Here is a 23274-nt window from a genome sequence, read left to right as displayed (position 1 = left end):
CCTTCTCAAAGTCCACAGAGAATCCTCTGCTCTTAGAGTCTGACATTTTAATTCCTTCCTTCATTCATTTGTTAATTAGTACAAATGGAGGTGGTAGAGGGTTAACAAGCAAATACGTATTCAGTGATGAGAGGGCTATGAAGAGTGTTTTGAGAGCAGAGTTAAATATTGCTACCCTGGTTTTACCCTCAACTTCCTCTTCCCTTTAGGACCTCCCATGGCAAAGCTGTGGCAATGCCTGGAACACAGATCGGTGCTTTTCCAACTACTCGCTCAACGATACCACCAATCTGACCAGTGCTGTGACTGAGTTCTGGGAGTACGTCTCCAGCCTATGTCAGGTTTTACCATTGCAGTGGCTGTTCCGTCTTTTGGTGCTGCTTTGAAAGTCTCTGTCAATAGCATGGATTTATTCAGCAGGCCATATGGAGAGGGTGCCCCACGGGAGATGCTCTTTCTAAATGGCAGACTCGCATGTAGTCAGATGTTCAGACAGAGCAGGGGGGATCAAAGCCTTCCTCCTTCCGTCCTCCTTCTTTCATCCTTTTTCTCTGTGTCTAAGGCCTTTGCACTCCCTGCCCATGTCTGAGCTTGCTCCTTCACCCCCTTTGTGCCCTTTGCCCACCCCTGCAATTTCAAACCCTTTGTTCCTTGTGGATTGTACTTTAAAAAATGTAACATCTTTTGTTTTGCAGAAGGAACATGCACCAGATTTCTGGAGGCCTGGGGGAGCCAGGTAGCATTCGCTGGCCCCTTGCTGGAACTCTTGCTCTAGCATGGGTTCTTGTCTATTTTTCCATCTGGAAAGGTGTAGAGTGGACAGGGAAGGTACTTTGCAATAATCTTGCATTACAGTGTTGCTTTTTATTGCTGTCCTTTGAAATGTCCTCCAGACTCAATTTTATTTGAGTGCCTGTAATTAGGGTTACTGTGTTTCAAGGCAGAATTGCAGCAAGTGCCATTAAATTCTTGACATTTACCTTTCATAGTTATAAAAATTGCCACCATGCTTGCAGTAATTTTCATTCTAAACATAGAGAGCACTCTACAACGATAGAGTCACAGGGCTGAATATTGAACTGTCAGATCTTTGATGGACTCAGGCAAAAATTTTCAAAAATTACATTTGATGCCCAACTTGAGACATATTAAAAAGGCCTATGGCCCACTCCTGAGTACCTCCTCTCTGGAAATTGCCCTTTTAAGATGTTGCAAATTGAGCATCTGAAATCACTAGTCTCTTTTGGAAATCGTCATCTACCACTTTAGGTCTTGGTGGATGACCCTCGGAACAGAAACATATTATATTTGCCAGCTATTGCTATTGTTTAACATTGCAGACTAGTAGAATGAAAGGACAAATCCATGAAATTACTCAGTTTATGAAAATAGTGGTCCTGATAAATATATTTTAGGGTACAACTTGGAGTAATGCAATGACAAGAAAGGAGTAATCTAGGTTAAATAACAGGAAAAAACTTCTTTATGGTAAACTCCCTTAGGTTGTAAACTAGTGTCACAGTGCTGGAATCAAGGAAATTAGGACTGCTGAAGCATTTTAATAAAATAAGTCTCGGTAAAGTGATAGAAAATAAGGGCAAGATTACTTCAGTTGGTTACATTTCCTATTTCTGTGGATCAAATTCATCACACATAGAATTGAATTGCTTTTACTGCAGTTTCACCAGGAATTAGTTTATCTCAATATTTCTGTGATCAGTCAGTCCTCCCATGCCATTAATAGAAAAAACCCTAAAAATTCAGAAATATTACATAAGTAGTAACATAACACAGGGATGGGGGAGGAGCAGGGGGAAGTCAGCTACTTCTTACATGAGGCATGAGCCTTCTGTGTAATGTCTATGGAGATTATTTCTTTTCTGGGCTACCAGCCTTCTTTTCCTATATGGATACAAATGAATGGAAATAAACTCACAATACATAGGAGACTGTAGTAACTGCTATAACATTGGGTGCATCTACATGTTCAGTTAATGCAGAGCAATAAACTCTGGCATGGTTAGCACCAGAGTTGGCCTACACGTGTGCCCAGGACTGCAGCAGTTTGAGCAGGGGTGGAGCAGCCCGGGGCCACCAGCAGGTTTAGGGGCATCAGCCCCGGGCTCCAGGTGGCAGTGCCAGGTGGTGGAGGGGCTGGCTGGGACACGAGTGCTAAAGTATGGAGCCATGCGACAGGCAGCCCCTGCACTTCATAAAACACCCTTGGGCATTTATACACATGCTTTTTGGTCCTGTGATGGGCTGGAGATCTGCCCCTATGCTGTGTCTCATGCAGTTGTATAAGTGGCGAAATGCATGTCAGCACGCAGAAAATGGTGGCAGTGCACTTTTGAACTAAAGCACCTTCTAAGTGTGTTAGTTCAAAAGCGTGTCACTGCTATTTTCTCAGTGCTGACGTGCATTATGCCACTTATACAATTACAAGCGTCACAGCACCGGGCGCTTTTCAAAGCACCTGGCGCAGCAGTGCTTGCATATGTAAAAATGCCCTTCGTGTCCAGCCAGCCCCTGTCACCGTCTTCACGTGTGTTTCAGCACACACAATTACTCTGCCATAGCAGAGTACTGTATCCTATGACAGAATTAATTAATTCACTGTACCCTCATACCAACACACGTGTAGACAATGGCACTTTTCTACAGAGCTAATTAGTCAACTTCACAGTAGCTGCACCCGCTGGCAGTTAGTGTGTCGCTAACTGCTGACATCTTTCTCTCCATCTCTCTTTAGGTTGTATACTTTTCAGCCACCTATCCTTACCTCATGTTGTTTATTCTTTTCTTCCGTGGCGTCACTCTTCCAGGAGCCAAGGAGGGAATCCTCTTTTACCTGACACCGGACTTCAGCAAGCTCTCTAAGTCTGAGGTTGTACCCCAATTCTTAAAGCTTTGACAGCACTATCACTGCTATAGTATTGTTCCCTGACACTGTCAGAACATTTCAAGGAAAGGGCACCAGAAAAGCTTCCCATGTTAGCCTTACAATCCCAGATGCTACACCATTTCCAGTTTGTAACAAAACCAGGGACAGGTAGTGTAAATCTTTCTAGCTCTACTGAAGTTCTGCAATGTTATTCACAGAGAGATATCAGCCCAGTTATACCAGCTAAGGCTTTGCTTTATTAATGAGGAAGTGGCAGGAATGCCCCATCACACTGGTTATTCTAAGGGTGACAATTTTAGCTAGCTAATGCAGTCCCAGGAGGAGGAGGCAATGGAGCTGAGTGCTGTTGGTCTGTGTAATTTGGGACCAGAACCAGTTCAGCAATAGATGTCACTGTTATTTTTGGTGGAAGGGTTTAAATTACAAGTGATGGCCATGTATCATTGCCTTAATATGTGGAAGCACAACAGAGTCCCAGGAGAAGCAGGGATGCTTGTAGAGGCAAAGTTTCTCAGCCAACACTGTCTCTATGTTATAAAGTAACTTAGAGGTCTGTGAGATTGCCAGTCACATTCAAGTGGTAACAGTCTTGCTTTACTGAGAGTTCCCCGATCCATTTTTTGTAGGAGACACTCCGCTATAACATTACAGCCACCCACAAGTATTCCAAAGCCATGAGGGAGGGTCCCAAGAAAATAAAAGATAATTTTAAGCATCAGGCAATTAAAAAACAAAACCCAATATGTTCTGCTTTTTTTTATTTTTTATTTTTTAACCTTTTTGGCTGTGAACAACTAAATACCCTGGAACTACCTGTATATTTTAAAGCTTTTCTTTGCAACCATGTCAGCTACAAGGCAGCTTTTTTATAAAAAGACACTCATATGGTCAGGTGACTTGAGGAGTGGGACTCTAAGTAAAGCACCAAATACAGGGAGTCTTGTGATAAAACATGAGTTTTGGTAACCTTGCTGCAAGTACTGATGTTCTGTAAACCCTGTCGTTCATTCAGGAGGGCCCTGCATTGGTCTGCCTTAAGAGGTAAAGGAAATGGTGCAGTATATCTCACCTCCTGCCCTACCCCACTCTAGTCTTTGCCTATTTCAAGGACCTAAACCTAATGCAAAGTCCTTTTGAATATTCTTGGATGCTCTTTGAAAATCATGTTGCGCCAGGCTCTAGGGGTGCAGACATAAGTGACAATGTTTGCTTGATGTAACCCCAGAAGGTGGTCTACAGCTTTGACCAAACAGAATCGCATGGCTGCAGATTGCTTTATAAGGGCCCAATCCTGGGAAAATCTGAACTCCTATTGCATGAGGGTTCAGATGAACACGCTTCAAAACAGCGCACGTTCTGTAACTTGTGTCTGCGAAGCTCCAAGCCTGTCACTATTTTCAGAAAGGGATGGGGGAAAGGGAGCAGAGGGAATTTGGTTTGGGGGTCCTTTCAGCGAGCGCTGGAGGATGGGGCTCTCCAGTGCCGACTGTGGACTCTCAAGAACAAGCTCCCTCTGCTGCCTTCCCCACTCCCATTCTGAAAACAGTGTCTGGGGTGGCAGGGTGGAGTGGCATACATTGCTATGGAAACCAGGTTGCAGGAACACAGCAAGCAGCTGGAATCCCCAACTCCCAGACCCAACAGCAAACTTTTTTGGGGTCCAGGGGACTTTTCCAACTCATAGCACTTCCTGCAAAGTGCTATGAGTTACAACAGGCAGCTGCTCTTCTGTCTGTGCCCCTTGGTGTTTTTGCCAGCTGAGGAGGATGTACAAGGGCTTCCTGTTTTATCAGTCTCTTTTAAACCCAGGGGTTGGTTCCCCCTATTACCCTTGGACTGGTAGGAGCCCCAGAGCAAACTATGAGAGGCAAATGCCATGTTCCACTGTTTCACCCCCTCTGTTAACCAAAGTTGTTGGGCTGGCTGTGAAGGAGAGCACTCACTTTGTCCACCTCTGTGGAGGAGCAACATGTATTCTTGCCAGGTAGAGGGGAAATGCAGGAGATGCTGTGTTGCCAGCAGGCAACATGTCTCCCTGAGGTTCACTTAAGTGTTCTGTGTTGCATGCACCTATGCCCATTCATACATATGCTACTGAAGCTTGAATCTTAAAAAAAATGCAGCCCTTAACAATCATCCCCATTGCTTTTCCTCTCCAAGTGTCTGGTTTTCTGACCTTTTGCTGCCACTGGAAGCAGACGTGCTGACCTATGGAGAGAAAAACTTTCCTCTCACTAGTACAGTATAACTTGGGATGGCTGAGCAGGACACAACCCCTGGATGCAAACTTAGTGGGAGTGCCAAAATGGTGCCTCTCCCAGGGAGTCCACACCTGGATAGCAGCAGGTGGGTGGATGGTCACTTCACAGCTGTTGTAGGAGTAACAACCGAGGTGGGCAGACCATACCCCAGCAGCAGCAGCTGGGGACTTTTTTGAGTCCCCAGATCAGGTAAGACGCCTGTACTTGCTCCCCACCTGGCTCTTGGTCCCCGTCACCCCTCTGGCACTCAGCAGCACCTCCCCTCCCACACCCACTCTCAGCATCCCCTTCCCTCCGGTGCTCAGCAGCACCTCCCTCCTCTGCTGTCTCCCCACCCCTCCAACTGTCCAGCACAATACCTCAGGGATACCTCTGATTTTGCTGGCATTTCTGGTTCACAAGAAACAGGTTGGAAAGGAAATAAAATACAGAAGACCATTCTTGTAAGACTTCCATTTGGCTGGCCCAGGAGGTTTGATAGGTTTGGGTAAACAGCCCCTTCTGGGGTGCTTATGGGAAATGAATCTCAATGTGAAACCCTTTGAAGCCTTCTCATGACCTGTGTCAGGCACAAGGAAGGCTTGGGCTGGAGACTACAGACATCTCCAGGATGTGGGACTGCTATAATCTGAACAAACTAGGTTTTGATGTGGCCCCATTTTCAGCACAAACTTCTGTTTACTTTTGGTGCTGTGGGCGCTAAGTAGCCATGTGGGAGTCTTTCTGCAGCTGGCTCTTCTGTCCCAGCTCCATCAGAGCAGAAATCAGTTTGGCAAAGCACCACAGCCCTTTATACTGGATACTCATCTCTGGAGTACATCAGTGTAGTTTGTTCTTTAATTCCTTGTAAAAAGGTTTTTGACCAAATGACCTTCAGCATTTCCACAGAAAAGTGTCATAGACATGATGACCTTTTTTTCTAAGCAGATGCAGGAACTTTGATTGGGAGATGGGGTTAAACAGGCAATAGTATAAACTAAGCCTGCCTCTCCTTTTCAGGTCTGGATGGATGCAGCCACGCAGATCTTTTTCTCCTATGGACTGGGCCTAGGGTCTCTGATTGCCCTGGGAAGCTATAACACCTTTCACAACAATGTCTACAGGTGTGTTAAACACATCATTCTTCAAATGCCTCTGCAAGCAGAAGAACATGTAGAAACATATTTTGAACTTCTGCCTTACCCTGGTGACTACTTGAGTCATAGGAGCAATTCCAGTGAAGCCTCTGACTCTACTCCCATGAGCATCCACTACCAGCAAGAGTAAAGTGTTCACAGTCTGGCCCATTAGTATCTGACCCTGCACTCTGCAGTTTATCAACATGCAACTAAGGCCTCACCTTTGATCTTAATATCTGACCATCTTCTGGCAATGGCACACATACAAGTCTGTCCTTCACCACTTTGACCTCTCTCACTTGTCTACTGTATAAATCTGTGGCGCACTCACGCAACATTGCAGCTAAGCTGCGGCAACCAAGACTGCAGCCCCAGGCACAGACTTGAAGGTCAGGGTGTGAAAAAATAGCAGCTGCTGCTGCAGTTGCACCATCCTGCCAGCATCATGGCAGCAGCTGGAAATCACCGCTACCTCCATTCATTGCAGCTACCGCAGGCTCCCAGCTGATTTACACTGCCTCTGCACCCACATCTTGAATTCTGCATGCAGTTCTGGTCTGCACATCTTGGAAAGCATGGAGTGGAATTAGAAAAATGACAGAGAAGGGCAACAAAGATGATTAGGGGTATTGATTAGCTGCTATACCAGGGGAAGCTTTAACAGTCTAGGACTCTTCAGGTGGGAAATGAGAAGGATGAGGTAGGATATGGCAGACTTCTATGAAACCATGATGGCATAGGTAAAGTGAACAGGGAACTGTTATTCACAAAGTCCCAGAATACAAGAGCAGGGAGATGCCCACTGAGATTAACAGGAGAGAGGTTTAAAACAAACAAGAGGAAGAAGTGCTTTCTTATTCAGTACATAGTTCATTTATGAAATGCATTGCCATAGGTGGTTGTGGCAGCTGGATGCAGCACCGGAGTATTGATAACTTCCAGCTGTCAATGCAATCACACAGCTGTGGTGGCGGCTGTTATTTTTTCTGCCCTTCAAGTTGATGCCTGGGGCCAGTGCCCTTCTTTAGTTACCCTGCTGCCTTTGACATCCCTAAACCAATGATGGTCGAAGCCAGGGAGTGTGAGACATGGGTTGAATTTCACTAGACATGCCGGGGTGGATCCTTGGGGGTGCAGTGATGCAATTGTACTTCCCTTTGATTCCTGCTCTATCTACACATTAAAACTGACTGCCTAGAAGGTGCAGTGGCGATGGACTTCATGGCTTATTATCGTTGATCTGATTCACACTAAGATCTCTTCATTCCACAGGTGTTAACAACCCTCTCTCCATTTTAATGGTCTTGATGTTCCACTATTTAAACTATCCTTTCTTCTGCAGTATTGCTGTCTGTTAGCCATTCTTGGTAATGGCTCTTCTATTATATTCTCTCTTATGAGAATATTCATAGTCCTGCAGACTGTTTTTAGTCCTAGATAAAAACTTTAACTCAGATGAAGTAATATTAACTTAGGTGTAGAAATGACTGACAGTAAAGTGCTGGAAATTCTGTCAAGACACTCAAGAAGACTACATTTTGTGAACTTGAATAAGAAATGTACATTTTACTATAATGACTACAGGACTAATGACACAATGTCTTTTGACTATTTTGACCATTTTTGCCTAGTTTTTCATATTTTTTAAAACTTCATAGGTCATCTAGCAAATTAGTGAACATGCTAATAAAATTATATTTGCTTTTGCTTTGATCTTAAATTGAATAATGTAGTGCTGTCCCCCTAGCATATTTATAATGCTTCTAGTTTCTCTTTAACTAGAGAAAAAATGTGTTATGGTATATGTGATGATGCACCATACCATCTGCACACCTCTTTTCAAAATCCTAGATCCATCCATGAGACATGCTCTGCATGTGTACTCCCCCTTTAAAGCACTGACCACTTGTCACTATCAGAGACAGGATATTGGGCAAGATGGACCACTGGTCTGACCTAGTATGACACTTCTCATATTCATCCTTATGCCTCATTTCCAGCTTCATCTGACAACCCGACTGTTATTCTGTTCTAATCAACTGATGGGAACAGAAATGAAGAAGGTTTTCTCACATCTATTTCTCTTTTTCAGAGACTCCATCATTGTCTGCTGTATAAATTCCACCACCAGCCTATTTGCAGGATTTGTTATTTTCTCTATTGTTGGTTTCATGTCTCACATCACCAAGAAGTCAATTGCTGAGCTGGCATCTTCAGGTAAGTAGATGTTGCCTGTATTGTTACCCAGTGGATAAGGTCCTGGCCTGCAAATCAGGAAAACTCACTCTCATTTCCAGCTCTGCCATTGACCTGCTCTTTGAGCTTGGACAAGCTACTTCTCCTGTTTGTTCCCTTCTTTTTCTTTTTCTTTTTCATAATTCAGGAGGATTTATGAAGTTACCCTGGTGTACATTTGAACTACTGAAGATCTGGCCCATGAACTTAGTTGAAGTTACCCAGAAAAAGAAAAACATTTTTCAAATGTCCCAAATATAATTATTTGTAATAATGTATGTGCCAGTTGGCATATAACTTTGACAGAGCTTTCCTGACTTGTGTTCAAGTGTGTAACTCACTTCGCTGAGAGCTTTAGGTACTGGATGCTCAGGAGACTGGTAGTGAGACTTTTGGTATGGCTAATGCAGATGAAAAAGTGCTTGATCCAGAATAGCTCAGGAAGTTTATTCCTGATAGACTCAAGTGATTATTGCACTCTGACTTCCAACTAAACTAAGAGTCTTCTGTGCTTTTTTTATGTCTACCTAGTTTCCTTATTGATATACTTAAAGGAAGACTTACAGTGGTTGGTTTGCTACAGTACTATTCCTTTGTAGCACCTAAGTTCTGATGATATTTATGCAGAGATGATCAAACCTCAAAACTTCTTTTTTTTGTGGGAAATTCCAACCTTTTAAAGTCCAAATTCCAGTTTTGATCTTTCAACGGCTTGATTGGTTGCTTTCCCAAAATGAATTTTAGTTGATGTCATATTCTCACAGAAAGTTTTTATTTCAACAAAATGAACATTTCTAATAACAAAAAAATCAGAAATAGTTTGTCCAGTTCCAGCTCTCTAGTTCTGTTGTGTATGGTAAAGCCATAGCATTCTTCTTCAGGGGGAGGGAAAGAGCTAATCCATGCCGACAGTCCTTCACCCTTCCTCTTTGAGATGCTTCATATACCTTGGGTATGTCCCAGGCAAGGAGGAGCAGAGATTTTTTTTTTATGGAGTTCATATTAACTATTGGCAGTTCTTTGCTGCTGTAGTCTCTCTGTTTAATCATAATAGTTGCTCTGACTTATCTTGCTGTCAAAATGCTTTACAGACATAGACTGTTCATTGTGTTTCATTACTCTAGGTCCAGGACTGGCTTTTCTTGCCTACCCACAGGTTGTTACACAGTTGCCTATGTCTCCTCTCTGGTCAATTCTCTTCTTCTCTATGCTAATGATGTTAGGTCTGGACAGCCAGGTGAGAAAACACCCAGGGGAAAAGTGCGGTAAGAAACAAAGAGATGATTTGGTAAGAGCAGCCCCGTCTTCCACCATCTATGATCAATTAGGAGATTATCAGTCCTCCACTGTTCATAGACAGAGCCATGTTGGCTGATTTCTCACTCTCAAAAGCAAAACATATCTATATGGGGCAAATCTCTTGGGAGACATTTTTTTTTTTTACCCCTCATGAGCCATATGACTGTGTTGGGTAACCTCCCACTGTGCTGAAGTGAGCCCCATTTCTAGAGTGAGCCTTCTGAGGCTGGATCACCCATTGATGTGAATCTCATCCATATAATTAGATATTTGTATAGTGCTATGCTGTTTCCTGATGAGTTCTAGCTGTATGGACTCTGAGACAGGGACCATCTCCATGCTAAACATTAGGCATGCCAAGCAAAAATAGTGCCTGATCACTGCCTGGGCCTGATACAAATCAACAATAATAATCACAGTAATGACCAATCTTTTGTATACCAACAAAAAGAGTGAGTCAGAAAATGGAGGTTCCCATTTTCTGGCCAGAGGCTTCTCAGAAATTTAGGGTGCCTATACACAAGTGTGGAGGCTGCTCCGACATGCTTTAATTACAGGGCATTGGACCTGATTTGATTAATCGAGTCTACCAGAGTGTGGTAATTACTGAGCTCTGGGCACCCTCTGTGTCTTGTGTATCATTGTCCCCAGGCTTCAAAGCTTGTTGAATGAGCTTTAGATAAAGCATCCCTACCACCATTTTGAAGTGTGGGGACTGCGATACATGAAATGCTCTGAGCCCTTTAATTAGAGTAGCTTTTGGAGCTGCTCTAATTAAAGCACCCTCTCCCTCCTCCCCCGAGCATGTGTATAGATGCCTTTGGTTTCCCTTCAAATCTGTTTTCAGATCTGATGAATGCTCATGACCCTTTTGTGCTGCTATTAGGGGTGAAGCCTGTCTCATTATTGCTGGAATCAACTTTTTCATTGGGGCACTGCTGTTGTTGAAGGTGAATGGGGGCTGAATACACCCAACTAGAAACTTCCCATCAAAATATTTTTGGCAGAAAATGTGATATCCACAAAATTACATTTTCTGTGGGAAAATATCAGTATTTGTTACTTTGTTCCTATTTTATGGTGGGGAAGATCAAAATGAAATGCTTCATTTCATGCCTGTTTGATGCTTATCTGTGCACACATGAGCTTCCTTTGTTTGCCCCTATTTTCCTTTATGGACGGGACAGAGTAAAAGAACAGGCAGAAATTATAGAGAATCTTGTGTCACTTCTGATACAGCCCCATGGTCCTAGGGGACACCATTTTGTTGTGATTGGATTCAGCTGCTGAGTCCCACAAGCTACTGGTCACTGCTTCTAGCTCTGGATCGCTGTGGTACTACATCTTACCCATTCCTTGGGCGATAGGACCTGTAGTCTGGCTGCCTAGCTTCTGGATCCAGTGGCACAACTTTCCTGAGTCCCCACTTGTTTGGACACATGCCCCGCAGAGACCACTTGGAAGTGGGAGTTCTGGTTTCTTTTATCTCTTTAGGGCTTTGCAAAGGAATTTCTTAAATACAAACCTTTTATCCTTATAAAGCAAATGGGAGTACTTCTGTGGAAAACAACAAGCTCACTGAAGCCCCTTTTCTGCTATCCCTGGTTTGGCTTGAGTTTGCAGTTGAGTTTTGGGTCTAGCCTTGTCTTTTATTTTGGGAAATAAAATTATGTTGTTTGTTTAAAAAGTACCTTTTATGAAGGCTACCAGCTTTTGGATCTTGTGAAGAAAACAAAGCCTTTCCACCTTTGAACTTAACCCGGGAGGATTCTAGCCCTTTCTCTTACCAAGGCAAGTTTCTGTGAAGGCAGGCCATTCAGTCGAGGGTCAAGAGGTGCAGTCCCTACCCTGGAGATTTTCAAGAGGAGACTGGACAGTCACTTCGCTGGTGTCACTTGACCCCAGTTGTCTTCCTGCCTAGAGCGGGGGGGATGGACCCGATGATCTGCGAGGTCCCTTCCAACCCCTAACATCTATGAATCTACGAATCTTTCATAGCAAAACCTTGGTTTCTGAGGAGTAGAGATTAATTCAGTGATGATGGTATTTGACTGCTTTGTCATGGCTTCTCATATCCTTGCCAGATAGTCTCTCCATAATATGACAAATTCCTGCCCTATAGCATGGGTGATCTACTGGGTCACAAAAACCATCAGTCACATCAAATGTAATTCATAATCAGGCATAGGCATCTTTCACAAGTGTCCCACTTTGTGTCCAATCGAATGTAATCTGTGAAGCTACAGTTTCAATTACTGAATGCTCCCACCAGACAGCTCAGGAGCACCAGAGTTATTGCAGACATTATTTGGCAAATAATTTCAAATAATGACTAAATGTTCCCAAATCAGCTAAATTCATTGAAAGAATTATTCTCCATGGATTACTCACTCAGCTCCGGCAAATAGCTGGATACATGACAATAAGCCTTATAAGCACTGCGTGGAATTCATTTATTACAGTTTGCTTCTCAAATGTCACTTGAAAGTCTCCAAGCCCCATATGACAATCAGCCTTAGAGAGAAGATTGTTCTTTGGGGGACAGCAGTGCCTGGAGGAGGGGTAGAATGAGGCATCAAAAGCAAAACAAGCATTTGGAGAAACATGGATAAATGCATTTTAAGAGGATTTTTGTTTGCACAGTGGAGGCTCGGTTAAACTGGATCTACAATTGACTCATACAGTGTGGACCTCGTAGTGCCAGCTTCTGCATGTAAAAAATATGCCTCATTTGCACATGCTGTAACAGCTCCTCCATCAGTAGCAGATGCCTGGCTAGCCTGATTTGCACACGTTGTGTTTGGAAACGCTAATGAAAAGTGGCTTCCAATTTGGAAATTAGGACCCAGTGTGTTCTCATTAAGTATCACTGGTGTACAGCATATAGCAATATGGTTTGTAGTCCGGTCCATGACTGCTCCTGCATCAGGATATTGGTTAAGGTGCCACAGAGGAGGAGGGTTCATTAGTTAACTTCCACTATTAACAGAAGTCTTCTGACCCATTCCAGCAGGTGGGAGTGGTTCCCTAGAGAAAAGATAGGGAAACCTAAGGGACAGCCAAGCATGGGAGGGAAATTAAGGTGGAGGTTTATATGGTGTTGACGTACATGGGCTAACAATAGAATTGAACCCCGTGGAGGCTGGGGGGAGTTTGCACAGTAGAGCCCTGTTTCAGGAACAGCCCCAAGCAGGTGCTTAACTTTCAGTATGTTCCTTGCCGCATCCCTGGTGCTTAAACATGTGTTTAAAGATAAACATTTGCATAAGCACTGTGCTGAATCAGGTCCTAACCTTGATTTGTGTACTTTGTGGAAGCAGGGATTCAGTCTGCTGTCACCTGGGCTCAGGGGAAGCCTGGCTTTGGAGATGCTAGTGTGAGCATGTGGTTCAGTCTGGGAGCTTGAGGGGCAGCAGGGAAAATGACAGGGTGTACCTCTATCCTGTAGCTCTGGGGAAAGCATCCTTTGATATTTATTTTGCTTAAGTCCTGCCTCTTTTGCCAGGAGAGGCACTTCAAATTCCTATTCATATCTGTAACTCTTGAACTGCAGAAGAGGCCTGTATGGATGTACACCCCTACCATGCCCTCCTAGACCCTGCCTCCTCTGCTCTCTTTGATCTATCTTGGGTTTAGTTCTCTCTGTATCTAGTCCCTCTTGCACAACATATTAGTGATTTCTTTTAACTTACCAGTTTTCTGGTCAGGCTTTTGCTCCACAGGGGAGCTACTGAAGCTTTGTGACTGCAACCTTGTGTCTATCCCATGTGATAAATGCTGCCTCTTACCAGTTATTCATGAGGATTTCTTGCAGATGAGCTCAGAGACCTGCAGAGCACTAAGACCCAGTTATAAGTCTCTCTACTGCATGGCTCTTTTTAACAGTTAGACTTCCTTTGGGCCCTGCTCCTCTGTTGTGTGATGCAAGTAACTTCCACTGATGCCAATGGGTATTCCTTGTATCATGTGGTAGTGAAGTGTCAGTAACAGACTCTTGGAGCTGCTGGGAAAAATCTTTTTGTTCCTGCTGATCAAGATGGGGTACCAAGTGGTCAGCAACTGAACCACAGGGCCTGAACCTCTGGCCTCACGACTAATTCAGGGATAAGAAAGGGGCAAGGAGAGGTGGGAGGAGGGGTATCGGAGAGAAAATTCTAATGGAAATAAGAAATTTAGGAGACGGGAGGATCATCAGAGTAAGGGTGAGGGGACAAGACATTGCTCACAAAAAAGAGGCAGAAATAATGGTGAAAGGTGAACGTATGTAGTAAAATGTATCACAGCAACTGCAGGGGGAAAGGGGAGAAAGGAGAATAAGTAATACAAGATTCTGTATCCACGTGCTATTCAAAGGTTAAGTGGGAGCTGCTGGTGCTCAACACTGCCTATGAAACCCATTTTATTTACCAGGTGGTGCCAAAGTACTTTATGTGGGTGTCTGACTTGAAATATCCATGGCTGAAAATGTTGACCACAATGGCTTGTCTAGGTTACACAGCAAGTGTGTGTCCAAATCAGAATGCAGGGCATCCTGGTTTCCAGACCAGTACTCCAGCCAACTAGATCATTCCTGTGTGCTGGAGAAATTAAACATTATGTCTCTTTCAGTGAATGGCATGAAATTAATTACCATTTTGTATGAACTGAACCAAGCAGCCTCATAACTGGACTACTTCTTCCCATGTATTCCATGTATCACACAGCCTGGTTAGGATGTGGAGAGGTGTGACTAATTTGTTTCTACCACTTCAGCTTTGCTGTCCCCATCACCCTGCTCCTCTCTCCATTCCCTTCTCTCACATGTTCCTACTCCAGTGATTTCCTATGCCCATTTCCCCTGCTTTTCTGTACCAAAGGGTCTTTCTAATACCTGTTTCCTAATCTGAAGTGGCTTCCAAGGCCCTTTTTGTCAAGCTCCTCTTACTCTGTCACCCTTTCCATTTACCCTTTTGTCCAAGACATCTAATAGCCAAGACTTTGAGTGCTGGTGGTTTCTCCTGCCCTCCCCTATCCATCTCTGCCATAGCTTGGCATACCCATTTCTTCCTCTGAGCCTCCTTCCCCCTCACTTTCCACACCAGCTCCGCTCCTTTTCCCTGACACACACCATTCTTTCACCTCACTCCAGTCCATGCCTTTCTGACTGTCAGTCCTCAGAACACATCAACCTGTGCTGATTCCTGCAGCCAAGTGGAAGCAAGAAGTTTTGACACACAAGCACCAGGTTTCAGCACATTAACTCTTCAATACTGTCATACGGGGACTGTTCCTTTCAGAGCTGAGCTGCCCAGACAAAGAGTTTGAATAGGGCACTGCAGACCTCCTGCTGCCTTTGTACAAAACCAAGTAGAGCCTGACTCAAACTAAAGTAAGTCTCTTGTAAGCACCTTAAGCCTGAAGTGATCACAATGCCGCAAGCCCCAGTCCTATGTATAAGAGCTCTTAAGGGAATTGAGGACTGCAGGGGTGTTCATCCACAGTTTCCAGCCCCCAGGGCAGCAGGAGCAGTGCGAAACAAATCAAGTCATAGGGGTGTTGCATTCAGAGAAGGAGAAGGCCTGCGGGGGGCGGGGTGGAGGAGGAAGGAAGAAGAAGCATTCTTACAAAATGCAGAAGGTGCCAACTGTATTTTGGGATGTTTACTTCTGCAGTTTTGTACCGTGGAAGGGTTTATCACAGCTCTCATGGATGAGTATCCCCATGTTCTGAGAGCTAGGAAGAAGATCTTCATTGCTGTCATCTGTTTCATCTCCTACCTCATTGGATTCTCCAATATCACCCAGGTACCTATGGCTGTGTTTATTCTTCCATCCCTAACCTTCATTCTTGGTGCCTTTTTGTTGCTACCTCGTGATAGCAAGTACTAAGAGGAGGACCTGGGTCCACAGAAGAAACCTGCTATGCTGGGGAGGATGGCACATCCTTACAGGATGCTTCTGCTTATAGCAGAAGATTGAGATGACCCAAGGCATGTAAGGACTTTTGGAGTCCTAAAGCAGTAGCACTGAGGCCCAGGTTCCCTGTGTATGAAGCAGAGGCTCCAGTTCAGTGGCAGTGAGGGAGGCCTCTATTTGGGCCTCCCATTGTGTGACTTTATAATGAATGAGTTCCAGCAGGGGCATGTCAGCATAAACATCTGCAGTAGAGTGGGAAGGGCAAAAGTGATTAATTTAGCAAGTGATTTCATCTAAGATTGGGAGGGGAGAGGGGAGCCAGTCATATTTGAGCCCAGCTTCTCTCTCTTTCTCTCCCCACTCTGCAGGCCTGAATGCCTGCTCTTTGGCCCCATTCCCAAGCACATCTATCAAGATGACAGGAATTAGATTCTAATGGGCTGACGTCGTTCTGTTGGCCTCCCTACTCCAAGAAAATTAACATCCAGAACCAGCATAGCTAGAAAATAGCACTGACTGTTTTATTCATTAGTTACTCAGCCAGGCTATACTGGATAACTAGTCCTCCTGCCTTTTGCTGTGTCTTCTCAGGGTGGCATCTATGTCTTTAAGCTGTTTGATTATTACTCAGCCAGTGGCATGTGTCTTCTCTTCCTTGTCTTCTTTGAGACCATTTCAATTTCCTGGTGTTATGGTAAGGGCAAGCCCCCTTGTTCCTTTGCTTCTCCATTTGCATGGACACTGACACCAAAAGGGGGATTTTCAGAAGCCTTTCACACTGGCCCAACTTTGAAGTCTGTTGTACAACAGACAACAGTGTCAGGCATGGGCTATAGGGCTTTGAAAAGACAGCCAAAAAGAGGGACTTGGCTTGCTGGTCCAGACTGAGACACTGCACATGTTTAGAGACTCCTTCTCAAACTGATATGTTCTCAGGCCTCTAGCCTATGATTTTTCTCAGGGTGTACAACTTGCCAGTCCAAATCTGATTGTTGAGTCTTATGGTCTGATACACTGTCAGTGGATAATTCCTCATGCTTCAGAAGGGAGACCAACATCCCCTTGTTCGTTCCAGGGCTGGGATGTTGGGGAATTCCTTCCTGACACCTACAGAGTCCATGTATGAACCTGGTCTGGTTTACAGTATAGAACACAAGATGTAATTACTTCTGTCGTTGTGTTAGTGTGAGAGGTTGTGGATAGTTTTACTGATCATAAGAGGTTATCTCAGCGGTTGTGAAAATGGCCTTCTCTGTAACTGAGGAGTCTGAGTTCTTCCTGTTCCCCAAAATGCTTGCTCTCCACTTTAATTTCACCTTGCTGTCTCTCTGATGCTCTTGGTCAGTAGTTGATCCCTGAATACTGATCCTGTTCCCTGGGTGATGATGATGAGAACGATGCCAAGATTTTTTTGCCTTGTTTAACTCAAACTTTTCCTTGTAGGTGTGAACAGATTTTACAGGAACATTGAGGAGATGATTGGCTACAAACCTTGCGGCTGGTGGAAGATCTGCTGGGCTTTCTGCACTCCCTTCATTTGTTTGGTGAGAACAAAGTGATGACATTTGTATAAGCTGATCCAGTGGGTCCTCCTAGCTGCAGGGGTTCTGTGGGTGAGGGAAGTGCTCAGTCTGGATCTGGCTGTAAGTACAAGGTAATTCTAGGCAGATGTTGAATTGATAAAGAAATATCGGGAGACTCTTTCTGAACCCCTCAGAAGACGTTTTACTATTCTGCTTTATGTAACAGAAGGTGAACTGTTGATGTCACAGAATCATAGAAAAGAGGGGGGTGGAAGGGAGCCCGAGAAGTCATCTAATCTGATTGTCTGCCCTTAGCAAAGGGCCAACTATATACTGAAAAAAAAGCCTGCTGGATATTTGTCTAACCAATTTTTGAAAAACCTCCAGTGATGGAAATTCTACTACCCACCCCAGACAATCTTATCCCAGTGCTTAACTATCCTTCAAGTTAGAAAGTTTCTCCTGATATCCAACCTAAACCCATTACTTCTTGTCATATGCCTAATGGGTGTGGTGAACAGTTTATAATCTTCTTATTACTATGGAGGAAACTCTCAGCTACTCCTGTTCCATGTTCAGCCCCCCTTCCTCCACCCCTTATACCTATTTCAGCCTGGGGCACTATCATCTATAATGCAGTTTCTTCCTGCAGGAAATACTTAAGGGAATGGTGTTCAAATGACAATTTGGAATGGTCCAAGCTCCTGAGAATCACGTAAAGGAAGTGTTTAAAATGTTTAGGAAATGATATGGGAGTACTGCTTGCAAAAGCAGCAGTAGGGAGTGGTATGAGCTCATTGGCTGGGGCAGACGAGTTTAGGTACCCTGACTGTGGTCCATCACAACTGCTTCATTCCCAGTTTCTGAGCAGGAAAATGGTGTAAAATTGTTGTCTATTGCAGAGGTAACTGGGCAGTTTTGTGTCCTAGGAAGAGGGCAGCAGCACTGGCCTGGCTGGTGGTGGCAATGGCCAGACCAGCAGTAGCTGCTATTTTCATGCCTATCCTTAAATTAGTGCCCAGAGTTAGTGTCCTGCTGGTCCTCCGTTAGTTATGCTACTGGTCTGTTTTGATGGACAGTTTAGAGACTGGAGCAGGAAATGGTGCTGTCGAGATTGCTGTAGGGCAGTGATCTCAAGCCTGCAGCTTCTGGTGAAATATTGCCTGGGAGATTCCACAGCATGCTCATAGCAACAGGAAATCTTACTTTCTACAGATATCTTTTTTTATTCCTGGTTGACAAGGAGAGCAAAGTAACATTGGTCAGTGCAATACTGCTCAGTATTATTACCCATGGGCCAACAAAAGGCTGGGAGCCACTTGTACAGGCTTATTGATTTATGTCTCACAGTGAAGTCTTAGGGAACTCTAGACTGAAGCACAAAGTAAGTGAATGTTCCTGTTTTTGGCATCCTAAGCTGTGACCACTGGCTCTGTTTCCCCAGGGTGTGTTTGTCTTCAGTGTTGCTGAAATGACCCCTTTGACTCTGGGTAAATATGTCTATCCCACATGGGGGCAGGGCATCGGCTGGCTCATGGCTCTGTCTTCTATGTTGCTGATTCCAGGGTATATGCTGTACTACTTCTTCATCTCAAAGGGGACCATCAGACAGGTAAGAGCAGCACTGGCACTTCCCATTTTCCTCAGTTATTTGTCCCAAGTGAATTTTCCACCACCAGCTTACTATAAACCTTCCCAGCACCCAGGAAAGCAGGCTTTGTGCCACAACATTGACTCCAAGGGTGCTCTGTAAATCATGGCTTCCCAGATACTCCCTCCTCATTCCTCCCTTCTATGCCTCCCATCACTATTCAGACCTGCTCCAAAAGCTTTTTGCTACTTCCTGCACAACACCTTCCACAGAAACCCTGCCTTACTTGTGGGCAACTACTTGGCTCAAGGGACTGGAGTAATGGTGAGAGGTGACTCCTTACCTAATTCAGAACAAAGCCAGCTCTTGAAAGCATGGAGGTTCCCACCACATAGCACAGTTCCAGTTCTTGTACAGCTTTGTTTAGGAGTGTCATTAACTGGCAGTCTGATGTCAGAGGGAAAACAACAGAATGAACACAGTCCCTGAACTAAATTGGGTCTGAAGTCAATTGGATAGGGAACCCTGCATTATAGCTATCTGTCTTGTGGATAAAAAAGAGGCTGGGAGTTGGATCTCTTTCTACAGTTCATTTTTAAAAAGACCAAAAGAAAGAGAGCAAGAGAATGCTGAATCCATAATAGACCAATACCATTTTCTTTCGGGCCAGAAAATGCAGACAGGGCATTAACCTTCTCTCCATTAATAGCTCAAGGTTGCATATTCTGCTTTGTATGAAAAACAACAGTCCCCACTGCATCCTCCCCTTAGAGAACATTGAAAATACCTGGAGGTTTGCAAAAGGTAGGTTTGTGAAGGGAGGTCATGTTTTTGTTTGGGACCAAAGTATGGGGGTGGGAGAGAACAGACACATTTCTAATCTTCAAGCTCTTTCCATTTAGGCTCTTCAGAGCTCGAATCAATGGGCGGGGCCATTGCTAATCAACTTGATTGGGATTTTATGTATGGTTAATAAATAATGGAACCTAGAAGAAAAATAGGGGAAATTTGTGAGTTAAATTTAAAAGATATCTTTACTGACACTGAACATTGAATTTGCATTTAATTCATGCTTGAACTCCTCATGTAGTTCTTTTGGTTTTCTGTCAGGGCAGTTGAGTAAGTACCTGAATCTATTTTATTATGTGGGATCTCAGATACTGTCCCAGCAGTTATCCATATTTCCTTTGAATCCCTTTCTTGAAGGGCTATGGCAGACTGATATTTTTTATAGTACAAGGAGTTCTCTCAGCATCCAGTGCATATTGACAGTGTCAGTCAATGGGAATTAGAAAAGATAACAGTGTGATTCGTTTCTATTTGACGTCCTTTCGCGCTGAGCACTCTATCAAACTCAGTATCCTGGTGCACATTGACTGCTCTTCCAATTCAGCAAAATGTCAATCTAGGACTACTCTCCCATCACCCAGCACTTCATCAGTGAACGGCAGGTGGCAGCAGGGAGATAGGATGTGTGTGAAGCCCTGGCCTCTTATACACACACTGATCCTGGATTATTTTGTAATAGAGCTGAGGCTGGAGGAAAATTAGATGCCAATGCAGAATAAAGTGGTTTTGACAGACAGGCAAGATTATAAGTCATTTTGATCCTACTGAGCATGAATGTAAATAGAAAAGAACATAAATTGCAGGAGAGGCTTGATAAACATTTCAGACACTTCACCCACCGAGCGACGCAGAAGTTGTGGTGTCTGAGCATGGGAGCTCCTCCTCTGATTCTGGACGGGATCCTCCTTTGACCTAACAACCTACATTCAGTTCAGGCCCGATTCCCCTCTACTCTGTGAACATGATTTATCTCAGTTCCCCTTTCTAAGATTAAGAAGGGACTTCAGTTTCTGTGTTCATTCAGCCCTAGGCTTCAACCCAAACTCTTCAAATAATGAGTACACTTCTCCTGGAGGGATTGCTCTCTTCTGGGCTCTATCTCCATGCATGGGCAGTCCCAGGTAGATTCCTGACACAGGTTTACTGATGTTATTTAGCTTTATTTGGAGTTTGTTCCTGTCACGGTGATATGATTGGGAATAAATACTAGCATAAAAATCCATGCAGGTGGAGAGTGTAAGCTTGGATATAGTCCTTGGATAACATTTTAATTAAAACGTAATGGAAAAGTCAGTGCAAAAAGGAAAGCAGGCCCATTTTGGACCCCGTGAAGTGGCAATGATTCTGGCATGTGTCTTCTTTTAAAAAATGTTTTGACTAGCTCTTTTTTTTTTAGATTCTGGTAACTGTTGGCCTAATCTGGCCTCTATTCAAAAGAGATGAATATATAAAATAACAATGCCAAAGTGATTTGATTATACTGGCAAATGACCTTCACCTCATGTACCACATGGAGAGGTAGTGGTGAAAGCATTTCCTCCTTTTGTTTTGTTTGTTTCACCCAAGTGCTTGCAGCCTTCCTGTAATTTTTGTTTGTTCCTGGGCAGCGTTTTCAGCAGATGACACAACCCACCTTAGAGATGAACATTCAGAACAATGAACTAACACCAAAGACCTCATCAAACGGGATGGGCTCTGATGCTGCTGTCTAAGCAGAGGACAGGACCTCCTTGTGCTGCTCTGTCGCTGGTCATGCTGCTACCCTTTGGTCTCCTCTGGCACCCTTTGTGTGTTCCCAGCTCCACTACTGGTTTCAGAGGAGCCCTATCATGTTACTTCCTCCCAGCCCAAGGTCGTCAGGAGTCTCTGTCTACCTCAACAAGGACTTTGTGCAGTGTCTGTCTTTTATAATCTGTAATTCCAGTCCAGGCTGTCAGAAAGGATTTTCTCAGGCCTATGTCTGATTACTTAGAGGCGGTATTTTCTAGAGAACAACAGCTTCGTAGTGGTTCTTGTTTGTTGTGTTCTTCAGCCTCCTCTTCTATACAGACGTCAACCATCCACCATCTGATGAACAGCTAAGCTTCCACAGCAAGGAAAACAGCTGCATTTTGGTTCTCCATTCAAGTCCTAGGTGATCATCACTTGATTTAATTTGAAGCAGCTTTAATAATCACATACTCCCGAAGTGCTGTATGTGGAATGCATCAAGGAAGAGCACACAAGACTGCTGCGTATTGGATACCTCTCCAAAACTGAGATCAAGTGCTAGGGCTCTGGATCTGTTTTAGCTGGGAGGGCGAGGAGATCTAAAAGTCCTTCTGTAGCCAGATAGTCTTGACTTTGACTTGCTTTCTGCCTTGCCATGGCATTCTGTGGTGTCCTGTAGGGCTTGAGAGTGCAAAGGAAGGAATGGCATGGGGCCAAAACTGCATGGGAAGCTGTCTCCTACCTTAAGCTATGAGTACTCCTCCCTCCTCCCCACCCCTGCCATAAACAAGGGCACGCTCACATAGTACTTTGATGGCAGAATGGTTCCTGCGTTTTGCATTCTGTCAGTGGGACAGACCTACTACCCGAAGAGTAGCTTCTGAATTCTGCTCTTGTAGGGGGATCCATTCCTGTCCTTGCAGTTCTCAGTCTACCAGAGGAGCAGTTCTGTGTCCTGAAGAAATACATAAATCTCCACTTCTGCTTGTTTGGCTCTTGTAATATAAATGTGTTGCGACATTTTACTGACTTGCAGGATTGCATGTGGAACGTATGCAGCATCAGTTCAAGTGTACTGGAACTGGGCCAGCAGGTATCTTTTTGCACATAGGTCACTCAATAAAATATAGTCAATAAGATGCAATCACTTGCTCAGTTTCCTTGCTTTTCCTTTGTTTCTGACATCTCTTTTATGCTTTCCTTTTATTACTCTTCTTTTTTTCTTATATTATCTTCTCCCCCCAACTTGTTATCCAGCCAGTCAAAAGAATCCATTTAATCTATCTATTCTAGTTGATCTCCCTACCATCTTCGTGGCCCTATCATTGTAGAATCTGAGCTCTCCTTTCATTCCTCCTATTTTTCCCCATCTTTTTTCCTCCTATTTTTTTACCAACTGTACTCTCCATCCCCACACACCCCCTGATTCTCTCCCATTTAGCACTCATTACTAATTAGCATCTCACTCAAGCTTAGAGACCCATTCTACAAGTATACTGATGACCACTTCTGAGAGAGGCACAGAGCACAGCTACGCATGGAAGATGAAGAGACTCAGGAAGAGTTAAGCATTTTTCAAGATTGAGACCTAAGTGCCAAAAGTACCTCCATGTTCAACCCAAGTGAAAACTAGCTTCTCCTGTTGCTCGCTTCAGAATGAGTTGGTCCAAGGATCAGTTCCTTGTGGCAGCATTTCCCAAACTGGGATGCATGCCAATCATGACAGCAATCAGTGGCACCCCACTATACTTCTCATGCCTTTCTACTAGCTGCTGCTGCTACCTCCCTCATCCCCACTGATTCCCCTGCCAGCGATTGCTGCTGACAAGAGGAAATCAGTGGTGCTCAGCACCTGGAGCAGGATTAGGCAACCCCTGCCACACATACCA

At 44.2% G+C, this 23274-nt stretch overlaps 1 protein-coding gene across 1 annotated transcript in view; it reads left to right on the top strand.

Annotated features, from left to right (window-relative positions):
- The window catches only part of LOC149866350 (sodium- and chloride-dependent GABA transporter 1-like), a 32360-nt gene extending 10774 nt beyond the window's left edge, over positions 1-21586 (top strand). Inside the window, exons 4-14 of the mRNA XM_090043390.1 lie at positions 210-319; positions 696-828; positions 2753-2887; positions 6166-6269; positions 8377-8501; positions 9644-9756; positions 15470-15601; positions 16304-16406; positions 17156-17256; positions 18680-18847; positions 21283-21586. Of these exons, the coding sequence (XP_089899516.1) occupies positions 210-319; positions 696-828; positions 2753-2887; positions 6166-6269; positions 8377-8501; positions 9644-9756; positions 15470-15601; positions 16304-16406; positions 17156-17256; positions 18680-18847; positions 21283-21387 (1329 nt within the window). The 3' untranslated portion in view covers positions 21388-21586. The remainder of the gene's footprint in view (positions 1-209; positions 320-695; positions 829-2752; positions 2888-6165; positions 6270-8376; positions 8502-9643; positions 9757-15469; positions 15602-16303; positions 16407-17155; positions 17257-18679; positions 18848-21282) is intronic.
- The last annotated feature ends 1688 nt before the right edge of the window (positions 21587-23274 follow it).

This window comes from Crocodylus siamensis, chromosome 4 (genome assembly GCF_052110815.1).
Source record: "Crocodylus siamensis isolate JL-2025a chromosome 4, ASM5211081v1, whole genome shotgun sequence".
NCBI lineage: Eukaryota > Metazoa > Chordata > Crocodylia > Crocodylidae > Crocodylus > Crocodylus siamensis.
Note: the sequence above shows the minus strand (reverse complement) of the source record. Positions and strands in the feature narration are given on the sequence as shown.